The sequence below is a fragment of the Lacerta agilis genome, chromosome 2 (assembly GCF_009819535.1).
Source record: "Lacerta agilis isolate rLacAgi1 chromosome 2, rLacAgi1.pri, whole genome shotgun sequence".
NCBI lineage: Eukaryota > Metazoa > Chordata > Lepidosauria > Squamata > Lacertidae > Lacerta > Lacerta agilis.
Window position 1 is genome coordinate 18,656,699 of NC_046313.1, and position 12,670 is coordinate 18,669,368.

At 44.3% G+C, this 12,670-nt stretch overlaps 1 protein-coding gene across 3 annotated transcripts in view; it reads right to left on the reverse strand.

Annotated features, from left to right (window-relative positions):
• SPATS2 (spermatogenesis associated serine rich 2) overlaps positions 1 to 12,670 on the reverse strand; it is a 45,849-nt gene that overhangs the window by 13,361 nt on the left and 19,818 nt on the right. For all 3 annotated transcript variants that reach the window (XM_033138790.1, XM_033138791.1, XM_033138789.1), the window contains 3 exons: positions 3,537 to 3,616; positions 2,774 to 2,882; positions 873 to 922 (listed from right to left, as the gene is read on the reverse strand). In XM_033138790.1, the coding sequence (XP_032994681.1) occupies positions 873 to 922; positions 2,774 to 2,882; positions 3,537 to 3,616 (239 nt within the window). The remainder of the gene's footprint in view (positions 1 to 872; positions 923 to 2,773; positions 2,883 to 3,536; positions 3,617 to 12,670) is intronic.

Sequence of the window (12,670 nt, forward strand, 5' to 3'; positions counted from 1 at the left end):
GACTGAGATTAATGTGGCCCAAGTGTACTATGCATGGCAACTGGGCATACAGAAAGACTTCAGTGCAGGAGAGCATTAAAAATACTGCTCTCGACCATCAATTATTCTGAAGGACTGGCTGCACTCACAGATGTGTGCACATCACTATTTTGTAGAAATGCAGAAAAGGCACAGGATGTGTCACTGGGCTCTCATGGGCTCTGAGAGTTGCAGTTTTTCATTTTTAGCCCTTGCAACTGAAAAGGTGTGCTTGTCAGCAAGTGAGAACTGCACTGTGAAATCTTAGAAGCCAGGGACATGCCTGAGTAACATTTTCACTGGCCAAAGGGAGAACGCTTAAATCAAGAAATCAGAAAACTACCCCTGAACCTGGAAGAAGCCCGATAGACAGGTGCCAAGGAACAGCTTTGCAGGACTAAGAATTGGGACTAGTTTTGCAGGACTAGGAATTTTTTTTCAGCATGCCAGCTGAAAATGTTCCCACATGATACTGTCTCTCATGAATGGTTTGTGGTTTTATATTCTGTTTATTATGTGAACCAACCTGCGGGTATAGGGCAGTATTTTTACACACACACACACACACACACACACACACACACACCAATATTGCTAAGCAGAAATGAATTGTGTTTTTGAAACTTTGTTCCAAAAGCTACCTGACACTGGAGACCGAAGCAAGTAGATTCTCAGATCAACGTTATCTAGTAATAAATATGCAGGGCTGCCCTACAACAAATTCTCTTTTTCTTGCGTCATTGCATTTTGGTGTGAGTGGTACAGGAAGATGGGCTTAGAAAGCCCCATGGCCCATCCAGAAAGACTCCAAACCAACCCAATACACTGCAGTTCAAGACCAAATTAAGGCTTACCTTTTTCTTGCCAGTTACTGTCCATTCTTTCAACACTGCACTGGCACTACCTGTTTTTTTAAAAAGAAAAATCGTAAGCAGAAATGTATTATGGATTATGTGCTATGAATGTGAAGTAGAAAACAAATAGTAACATGAGATATTAAAAGAGAATCTAGAGTTACATAAGTAACTGATGTGGCATAGATAGCACATGAAGGGAAGAATTATACATTTCTTTTCTGCCTATAGGTCGGAAAGCAGACCATCCTCTTATCCCCAAGTGTTTTCTGAGAGTTTTTGACAAAAAAAAAAACCCAAAGAGAAAAATATAGCAGAGCCTGAATTTCCATAAAGGTAGAGCCAGGAAAATGAAGGAGGGGTGAGCATTTATGTACAAGGGGTATTCCAAATGCTCTTGTAGCAATTTTCTCTGCGTGTGATATTAAAAGTCTTTGTATGTTACAAAGTGCCTGTTTGGCCTGGGCACAAGAAATGTCAGTGAGAACTAGAGAAAATTGATACAGACTGCTGCAGGGATCTAATTTGAACTCAAGTGTGCCCCTTCTGAATCACAGTATTCCACTCAATGTGTTGCAGCGTGTGCTGCAGCAATAAAACTGCATTAATACAGAGGTGATTCCTGGCACTGGAGGTACACCCTACTAACTTTCAAGTAACTAAAAAAATATTTCTAGCCATTGCATAGATATTTACACACTGGCTGATTTTTTTTATGGTAGTGTAGTGACAAAAGATTTTAAGAACTCTGTGCGTACAATTCTAGTTTCAATCCTATACCGAAATATGGCCTTTTTGTTTCATGTGGATCCTAAATAGATTCTGAAAGGGTTTATGCAAAACAAAAAAACAAAAAAAACCCCCAACAGCAACAAAAACCCACACATATTCAGGAATGAAACCAATGTGCTGTTTATTCTGAGAAAAGGCAAGAAAAAGCTCTCCCTATATACTGTATATTCTGGCGTATAAGACTACTTTTTAATCCAGGAAAATCTTCTCAAAAGTCAGGGGGTCATCTTATATGCCGGGTGGAGAATCTGCAGTCGAGTATATCTGAAACTCTATATTTTAACCGGAAAAGTTGGGGGTCATCTTATACGCCGGAAAATACGGTAGTCTAAAGACAATTGCCATTTAATGAGAGGTACATTTGGGCTGGCCACCAAACTGGCTCGTGCCCAGCCTCAAGTAATAAACATTTAAATGTTCATGTACCTACATAAGCATATACAAAAGAAAGAAGCAGGAAAAGTGGGAATTTATATTGTCAAGATGGTGCAATATAGAACCCTGACGCTAAAGCAAAATTGTACTGATCCAAGCACACGAACTTCTGAGCAGAGAAGCAAATTTCTAGCCTACGCTGACAAAGTAAAATCTAGAAATGTATGGCTGTTTCTGCATTAAAAAGTTAGAAAGTATTTTGGGGGCATTGCACACATATTTCCTACATGAACCAAATATTTGTTTCAAGTATGTATATTTGTGTGAAAGTTGCAGGAATATCTATTTTGCCACAACGAAGCGTATTTGGATGTCATGCTTGCTTGTGATCTTTGTAAAATAGTTGCCCAGGAGACTTTCCCCTCAACAGTTTACAGAGCTGAGGACTGATTTTCCATTTTATGTGGATTGTCTTTGCATGTGAAACATGCAAAGGAAATAAATGTTCACAGAGTGGAACTTTTTACTCTTACACCCTTCCTTCTTTTCCAGTCTTTCTCCATACCAAATTCCACACCCCAAATGTTACCTTCCTGGTCCCTGACAAAACCAAGAATCACAAACACTCACACCAAATAAACAAGGTGCAAAAGTGAAGAGTTTATCCCACCATTTATCCCCATCACAGATGCCAGCCAGCATCTGAGATAGAACTTGATTCTTTAAAAACTCACCTTCCATGAAAGCCTGCACCGTTCGGTCTACACAGTTATCAAAGTGCTGCAGCACCAGGATAATTTCGTTGTTGCTGCGGTTGGGGACTATTGCTCTCACAGCACTGATCTAGAAAAATGAGATATGCAGGTCACATATTAACCACTTGCTTCCAAGTCAAACATTTCCCCTTGCTTCCAACACAGGAAACTAGTTAAGTTTCTTTTCTTCCAGCTGATGTCAGTTTCAGTTTTGCTCTGGGAACAGCCCATTAGTCTTGTTTTCTCTGGCAATGTTTTTCTGAAGCCCATCCCAAGGAAACAAACCTCTCACAGACGCTATAGCTGGAAGCAACATGAACACACAGTGGCAGTGAAGCCACCTGGGTCCCTTTTGCTTCAGTTATTACTGTAATGCCTACATTATGACTCACTATGTTGCCAAATGCAACTGGCCAGTACATCTTGCCCCCAAATCAATGCTAGCTTCTTCTTTTTTTTGGAGTGTTTGTTGTTGTAATGCACATGTCTCAATCATGGCCTAAGTTACTTGCAGGAATGGCAGAGGGAAGGAGACAAGGGAGAAATGGAGAGTTACAGAGAGATCATTTCCTCCCAAACCAGTAGTACAGGAATCAAACAAAGAAGCAAAAGGGGTAACAGCCTTGCCTACAGCAGAGGTCTCTATGTACTCCAAATTTCTGTCCATCGCAGATCATAAGCATCTAGCAGCAATGTAACATGCCAAACTCCCAGCTAAAAGAAATGTACAGGAATTCCTTACCTTCTCTTTCATGTTTTCAAAGGTACCTCCTTGAGCCATCACAGTATTGGACTGCACATCAAAAATAAATCCTGATGAATCTGATGAAGTGGAGAGAGACACAGAATATTCAGAAGGAAAGGAACCAAGAAGATGGAAATAAACTCTCTGTCTAACTGTAGATATACACTGTGCTGTGCAGAAAGATAATAAAAAGTAGGCTGAAAATTATGCTAAAAGGTCTCATCCAATCCCTGGTGACAAGAGTATGCAAGCACACCCAACTAGAGAGGCAGAGCGCACAGGGGTTCCAGCTGTTGAACACTGCAGCAATTATATACACTGCCTTGAAGCAGAACTCTGAAAACAGCCAGCCTTGGCAATATGGCAAGACCTGCCCCAAATCAGACTGCCTGGGAAGAGCTTGTGATGAGTTCTGAAGGTCAGAAGCTTAGCCTGGTATATCCCTAGGCATACTAAAGCTTATCTTCAAGATTTATCATTGGGTTAGACACACCTTCAACATAGCTTTGCGAATCCTTAGCTCTACTTCAGAGCAAACATAACGGCAGCAGAAAACTGGGAGCAGCAATGTACAGTATTGCCTTAAAGATTCATGGCCTATTCACACAACCCTCTCCGTTAGCTGCTGCTCCCATTTTCAGTCAGCCTATGCCAGCTTCCAGCCACATGTACGCCACCAATATTCACTGAATTCAATCCAGATAAGCATATGGCACACCACTGCTGATGTAGCAAGAACATACACAGAACCTTGCCACACCTGACAGAACTGGAAGTCAACACAGGCTCAACATAGCAGGAGGCCCAGGCTGAACAGATCAGAAAGACAAGCTTTCGCAAGTTTTGTGAGACCCCTGACACGTATAGTTTTGTGAGACCCCTGACACGTTGTTGAAATTCTGCTTTGTTTGCGTACTCAGGCAAAAGAAAAGAAAAATACAGAAGGATCAAAGCAGCAATGAAGGAAGTGTAACCTCTAACAGAACTAGTCCAGTATCAATTTAGACAACTGGAGCAGTCTCAATGCTGCCTTTGTTGTTTGGTACTAATTTTGAGGATAATACACAGCTACCGAATGTGCACAGAGGAATCCATCGCAGCACCAAACCTTTACTCAATATTTAATGTTGTCGCTCCCTCCTGGGTACGCAAACTGCAGAGTTTTTACAATTCATTTATCAAGATCTGCCAGCTGCTAATTCTGTTTAATGCTAGCATAACTGCCAGCACGCATTTATTTGTTCTGCTTTTAGGACTTGTGCGTCACAAAAGGGGTGCTCCCTTTCTATTATTCAATTACAATTTTCAGAACTAAAGGACTGAAGCAGAAGTGGCTTGATGATCAGGACTACTGAAATCCCCGGTAAAACGTATGTGGTTGAGAGAGCAGGCATTCTCTGACCTGAGAGGTGGTGTTCAGGCTGTTTTGGATGGGGATGCACTTTCCCTAAAGATTCAGGTGTTAATTTTGAGGGTGCTTTTAGATCTGACCTTTCCATCGGTGGTTGAAGTGGCATCCAATACACAAAGTACCCATAGCCAGCTATAGCCATGTCAGACACAGGCCACAGTTCACATACTCCTGAACTGTTAATGCAATGTGCTGCAATGAGGCTGCCCTCGAAGACGGCTCAGAAACTAGTGGGCTGGTTCACGTGTCACTTTCAAAGCATGGTCAAGCTCAACCACGGTTTAAAGGTGAGCATGCAGCATGGTGGTGAAAAGACTGAAAATTGCAACCACTCCACTTCTCCTTCAGTCCTGCTGCACCTGCACTGTTGGAAGCTAAGCCCTGGTTGGGTTTAGCATTATAAACTCAGGTTAATGGTTTGTTTCCCCCCATACAAACCACAAGCAATAAGCCAAGAACAAACTTCATTCACAGCTTGTGCTATGAATGGTTTGAAGACAAACCTAATGCAGTAGCCAAGATGGTACCCTACAGATGCTTTGGACTATAGCTCCGAACAACTGTCTAGACTGGCCAATGGTCAGGGATTATGAGAACTACAGCCCACAATACAAAGAGCATCAATGAACAAAATTATTCAGCATTCCTACTCTTATTCAGTTTCTGTTTTAACGCCTATATCTTTTAAACATATCCTGTCGTCGAGCCAGGTGTTACACTGTTCTGTATGTGCGTATCTCATTCTTCCTACCTAGATGTGGAACTTTGCATTCATTTCTTCTGAAATTCTTGTTTTTGTTTGGTCCAGTTGGCTGTCCTATCAAGACCTCAAATCCCTCAGCATGCTGATAAAGACCTCTGCAGGCTAGTAATGCCTCTGGGCTTGCTTATGAAAAGGATGGAGCCAGTTAACTCATTCACCCCAATACCAGGATTACCTGCATATAGGAGAGCAAATCTACATTTGAGATGCTACAGGTATTCAAAACACCAATTGGGAATGGGGAATACATTTTGCTACTGTTAAACAGTTTGGGGTCAGAAACCCATCTGACCTACTCTTAATCATTCTGCAATCAGCTTGTAGATCTCCATCTGCCTTCTGCCTACCCCTGGGTTTATAGTGAAAGAACTTAAGAACAGCACTGTTATATCTGGCCAGTAGCCCATCTATTCCAAAATCCTGCACTCATGCTGTTCCCTGCCTTTTCCCACCTGGCCTGGGAGGGCAGGACCCTGACTGACTCCAGCTGCAAAAGCTGAGGCTGCTGAACAGACTCTTGGCTGGGGTATTGTTTAGGGGGTATTGTTGTGGGGTGTTGCTGTTATTATTATTTGTATATTTAATCTAGATCTTATGGTTTTTTGGAAATGGTTTTGATGTTTTCTTGTTTATGACTACCGTATATACCCGAGTATAAGCCGACCCGAATATAAACCGAGGCACCTAATTTTCCTACAAAAACCTGGGAAAGCTTATTGACTCGAGTATAAGCCGGTTCACCTTTGCTGCTGTGGAGGAGGAGGAGGAACGAGCAGCCCGAAAGCAGCCCTTTGGGCTGCTCCTTCCTCTTCCTCCTTTGCCAAGTTTGCATTTATGCGAGCAGTTCAGGAATGGAACAAGCTGCCTGGGGAGAGTAAAGAACCGCCATTCTTGTACACTTCTTAAGGAATGGTTGACTGGGGAGAGCGGGTGGCGGCACGAGCGGAGAGAAAGGGCTTCTTTCTCGCCGCCCCCACCGCCTGCCTCACTCGAGTATAAGCCGAGGGCAGCTTTTTCAGCACAAAAAATGTGCTGAAAAACTAGGCTTATACTCAAGTATATAAGTACTTTTATTATGTTTGTAATTATGCAAGCCACCTTGAGCATGGCTATAACTTTGAAAAGCCAGCATACAAATAAAATGATTGACTGCTTGGCAGGGATGTCTTAGCCATTGAGGCTACTGGCGCAAGGCGCCATGGCACCACGGCCTGAGGAGGGCGTCTGCGCTCTCCAGCCTCTTCTTGGGCTGCGGACACGGGGAGGCCATCAGCGAGCCTCTTGTCGGCACTCTTGTCCCCACCCGCCCCTCCGGTTGCCCGCTGCGCCTGGCACTGCCCGGCGGAGTGCAAGGGGCGCCGGAGGATTTTCGCGCCAGGGCACCGGATTTACTTAAGACGGCCCTGCTGCTTGGTAGTGGTCAACCAGATAGATGCCCATGAGAAATGCGCAAGTAGGACCTGAGCAGAACAGCACTCTTCTAACCTGCAGTTTCTAGCATACGGCCTCCTACCAAGAAGGCAGATGATAACCCTGATTGGAACCGATAGCTTTATCCACCATGAATTTGTCTAATCCTCTTTCAAAGCCATGCAGTTGGTACTCATGATGTCCCTTGTGGGAGCAAATTCTACTCAAATTATGTGCTGTGTGAATAAGCACTTCCTTTTTTCTGCCCTGATTCTTCCAACATTCAACTTCAATGTATGTCTATAAGCTCTAGCACATTGAGAAAACATTTCTCTATTCACTCCCCCATGCATTCACTCCCCCATGCCATGCATAATTTTAGGAACATCTATCACGTTGCCTCTTACTTGCCTTTTCTCTAAACTAAAAAGTCCCAAATGCTGCAACTTTTCCTCACAGAAGAGGTGGCTCCACCCACATTGATCATTTTGAACGCACTTAAAAAACAAACCCTTCTCCAATTCTGCAAGACAGTGGTACCTTGGTTTCCGAAAGGCTTAGTTGTTTAACAAATCGGCTCCTGAACGCTGCAAACCTGGAATTAAGTGTTCCAGCTTGCAAACGTTTTTCGGAAGCCGAACATCCTTCTGCAGCTTCTGCTTGAATGCAGGAAGCTCCTGTAGCCAATCAGAAGCCACGCCTAGGTTTTCAAATGGTTTTCAGGAGTCAAACGGACTCGCGGAACAGATTCAAGTTTGAGAACCAAGGTAGCACTGTATTCTTTCTGAGGTGAGGCAATCAGAACTGTACACAGTATTCCTAGTGTGGTCTCACCATCTTCTTTAGAAACACATTATGACATTGGTGCTTTTATTTTTCAATTCTTGTCCTAACGATCCTTAGCGTGAAATTTGCCTTTTTCGCAGATCCCTCACACTGGGCCAACAGCTACATAGCAATCCACAACACCAAGGCTTTGCTCATGGTCAGTCAATGCCAGTTCAGATATATATGTGAAATCAAGTTTTTTAGGGGGCCTCTACATGCATCACTTTACACTTGTTTACATTGAACTGCACTTGCCATTTTATTGCCCATTCACAATTTATCTAGCTTCTGTATCTTGCCTCCATGCCCAAAATTCAAAGTCCTCCAAGGCAGTAAAAATGTAACATCTATCTCTCAAAGTCCATTCACAAACTAATCAATACACCGATCTCTTGTTTGACTTTAATAGATACTGCACTGACCCTTGGTGCAAGTTGTTGCGTGTAGGATCTGCTATTGTTGGGGAATGTTTTCATGAAACATGCCTTTTTCGTGACTCTGGATTCTCTTTCCTTTGTTAAGAAATGGTTGAAAACAGCAACCAAGGCAGTAATCAGTTAACTGCTCCTCTTCAGGTGCTTAAGATCTCAGCTTGCCTGCTAACAATGACACAGCAGTCTTTGTTTTCATAAGCAGCAGCTTGCAATTCCAGAACTTGAGTAACAAGTATGCATTCACAGTATGATCAAGCCACTGAAAGAAGAGGTTTGCCCTTTATGATTGTTTTTTTTCTTTCTTAAGCTCACAGCACACTGAAGCTCTTCCTTTTGAGTGGATGTGATCAATTCCATAGCCCAGGGGGTGGGCTGGGAAACTGAGGGAATTTTGAAATGTATCAGCCAGGACTTTGTTTAGCACAGTAACACCCCCCACCCCAGATGATGCTGCTAAAAGGAAGAAAGCTTGGCAGAGGGAGAGAACAAAGACTTGTGTGCAAAAGGGCTGTGAGCTCCACTCAATTCTGGGACTTAAAACAAATTCCTGGGCCTAGAATTCTTTAATTCTATCTCTTTTACACATGCCTCCAGTTAGTGGATCTCTCAGGATTCCAGTAAAAAATGAGGCAGATCCCGCAAGTGTGAACTCTGCCCGTTGCTGCCATAGACCCAAAACCTTAACTGCTCACAGCTTCCTTTCACAAAGAGAATAAGGCATGTATGTAGCCACTACAAGTCATTTTATTCAAGGCTATTGTTCTAAACCACTCTTTTTCACACCACACCAAAACTAGTTTGTTAAATAGCTGCAATCCTGGCAGGGCCGTCTCGTCATAGGGGCTGGGTGGCGCGGCGCACCAGGGTGCCAGGCCCCCCAGGGGCGCCCCCGCAAGCCCGCCAGCATACCGGGCGCCCCCTCCCCAACCCGCCCCGCCCCCACGGGCAGGCGGGCGCTCGCGCGCCGGCGGACAAGCTGCAAGCCGCCCGCCCTCCAAAGCCCCAGCTGGAGCGCTGGGAAGGGCGCGCAAAGCCCCGCGCCGCTCCAGCGCCATGCCCCTCATCCCCCGCTTGCCCACCTCCCTCCTGCACTGGCCGCCCCTCGGGGGATGAGGGGCGTGGCACTGGAGCGGCGCAGGGCTTTGCACACCCTTCCCAGCGCTCCAGCTGAGGCTCCAGAGGGCGGGCGGCTTGCAGCGCCATGCCCCTCATCCCCCGCTCGCCCCCCCGAGGGGCGGCCAGCGCGGGAGGGAGGTGGGCGGAGAGCTGGCCCGCCGGGGGCGCCAAGGGATCCTCGCGCCAGGGTGGCCGATCCCTTTAAGAAGGCCCTGAATCCTGGAAACACCTCGCAGACCATAGCATTATCCATTATTTGGCCCTAACTTTCTCACAGTGACAGGGTGAGCTCCCGTTGCTCGGTCCCAGCTCCTGCCCACCTAGCAGTTCGAAAGCATGTCAAAAGTACAAGTAGATAAATAGGTACCGTTCTGGCGGGAAGGTAAACGGCGCTTCTATGCACTGCTCTGGTTCACCAGAAGCGGCTTAGTCATGCTAGCCACATGACCTGGAAACTGCGGACAAACGTCGGCTCCCTCGGCCTATAGAGCAAGATAAGCGCCGCAACCTCAGAGTCCTCCTCAACTGGACCTAACGGTCAGGGGTACCTTTACCTTTACCTTTCTTGGGAAAACTTCTGGTTTCAGTGCCCACACCTTGAAAGATAACCAAGTGTTAATGACATTGTGTGCATATAGGGTGAGAGTGTTTACTCACACATACACACAAGCAAGATGCTCAAAAGCAACTGTCCGACATTGTAAAGATCCAACCAGTTTGTCAAGTTCTCTACTAAAGTTAAACCCAACCCTGCACCTTCTCTCAAAACAATGCCAACAAGAATATATACTTAGTGGAAAGGCAAGCTATTCACTTCTGATTTAGTATGACAGAAAATGGGCTTCATAATCAGTGAACCCCAACATATCCTGATTTAGAAACATCTTAAGCATGCATATTGTAATCCATGCTTCTGTAAGCACAACCGTGGATACAGTCACAGATGACATGCCATCCACCTGCCACGTCAGTAGTGTAAGTTACATAATAAGCCCGTTATCAGTGACAGTTTATACTGACCTTTTTATGGAACTCCCCAAAGTACAGATCCCAAGGGTCAAACTAGATGTGATGCCGGTATGCAAAATATTTCTTTCGATATATTCACTCCACTCACCTACGGAATAGGTTAGCTGGATCTTCTTTTAGAACGAATGGAGAGGAGAGGGATGCTGAACACTTCCTTGGAAGTGATTCAGGAAAGGAGAAAAGTAGTTCAAGCAACAGGCTAAGATGAGGAGAGGTAAGGCATGGGAAGAGGAAAAGTTCAGTGTCCCTGGTCCTCTGCACACTCACCGTAAGACTGCTTTCCAGCTTTATATGCAAATGAGACTGATATGTGACTTATGGCCTCACCTGGTTTAGCTTGGCTTCTTCAATTTTAACTAGTGTTCTGCTGCCAAATCACTCCGTTTTACCAAATTTCAGACAATGTGATGACCCTCCACTCTAGTAACTCATCCACTTCTACATGTGACACAACTCCTTGGCATCAAAGCACTTCAGAGCCTTGCCATACATTCTCTTACAAGGCAGTAAGTTTTTAACAAATAACCTTCCTCCAACTTTACTACTCCTGCACACTTTAACGACCCCACCTCTTCTCCCTTGCTGTCCTTGTCTAGAAGACGGGTGGCAAAGCAGTGAATCAGGCTGGCCAAGCTGCTTTAAATGACTTGCCAGCCCAGCCTGCTCCCCATCACTGCACTGGGAAGCATCAAACTGAGGTTTTTTTTGGGGGGGGGTCACTCTCTGAATAGTAGAAAAGGTAACTATCCTCCCCATCACAGTGCTAGGCTGAGCAAAGAAGAAAATTCTCCTTTCAGCCTAGCTCTGTGATGAGGATTAATGTAGCAGTTTTGTTTTTTGACCAAGAACAGACCATGTGCTTGCATATAGCAAGCTATATGAGTGATGAGCACTGGCATGCATGAGCGTAGCCAAGTCCAAGTGAAAGGGTGGAGAACATTGTGGAGGAGACAGGTGAGAAACAACCACCCTCCTTCTGAAGGCGGAAAATGCAGGAGGGTTAAGACCCTGCTGTTTTACAAAGAATATGCCAGTAAGGAACAAAAATAGACCAAGGAGCACTTGGAACTAACCTGCACAATAACTTAGCTCTACATACCAGCACCAAAAGCTTTCCAAAAATGTCTCTGAGCACATCAAAAACTTTTTGTTTCTGAATTTCTTTTCCTTGTTAAAAAGGTGATCCACTCATCAGATGTTTATACTTGAAAACCTCTCATTACGGTATCAACAGCACAAGTCTATCAATGCAGCATAATCCACCACATTATGAACAGCAGCTTCTGGAAAACGATGAAACATGACATCTTCAACAAGAAAATTATGCACATTTGGCAGTACTGCAAAAACTAACATACTTCTGTAAATTATTCATTGGGATTTCTACTTGTCATTGGAGCTGCACTTCCAGCACAGACAGGTGTTTATTAGGAGATTAAGGGGGGTGAATAGTTTATTATCGTGTTCAGTTATATCACGGCTGACAATGCTCTACAGAATTTTACAAGCAAAAAGCAGATACGTCCCTGCCCCTAGTGAATTCGCTATTGCAGGAAACTGTGTGTATTTTCAATAGATCTCTTTGATGGCCTAGCTATACAAAAAACAGGATATAGTATGAAGAAATTCTGTGCAATGCTGGCACTGCAGTTCTCAAATTGTCACAGTGACCCTTTTTACTGCAAGGCTGTTGGCCAGTTTATAATGAGCCCTTTCTATATACTGTGTAACTTCAGGCTGCAGCCACATTCCCCACAATAAAATAAAACAAATAAAAAACCCTTAAAAAGAAGGAAGGAAGCTAGGTTGAACATTCTTTCTTAGTTTTCTATGTACAGAGTTAGCAGGCATGGGGGAGAAAATTCAAACATGATCACCATCTGCTGCCTGAATTGGTACAGGTGAGGAAAATCTTACAGCTCTAGCATTGTTGTGGTTAAAGCAGCCAGGATGATGGGCAAATAGAACTTCCATTTTCCATCACACTTGGCAATCACAGACCTAGTGATCTTCTACCGTAAAGGCCAGTTTTCTACTTGGAGAACCACTGTGTTGGGATAAATCTTACAATAACCAGAATTAGTTGAGCAGAGGCCAAACATAACATGTGCTTTGAAAACACTTCTAACTACGCTATAAG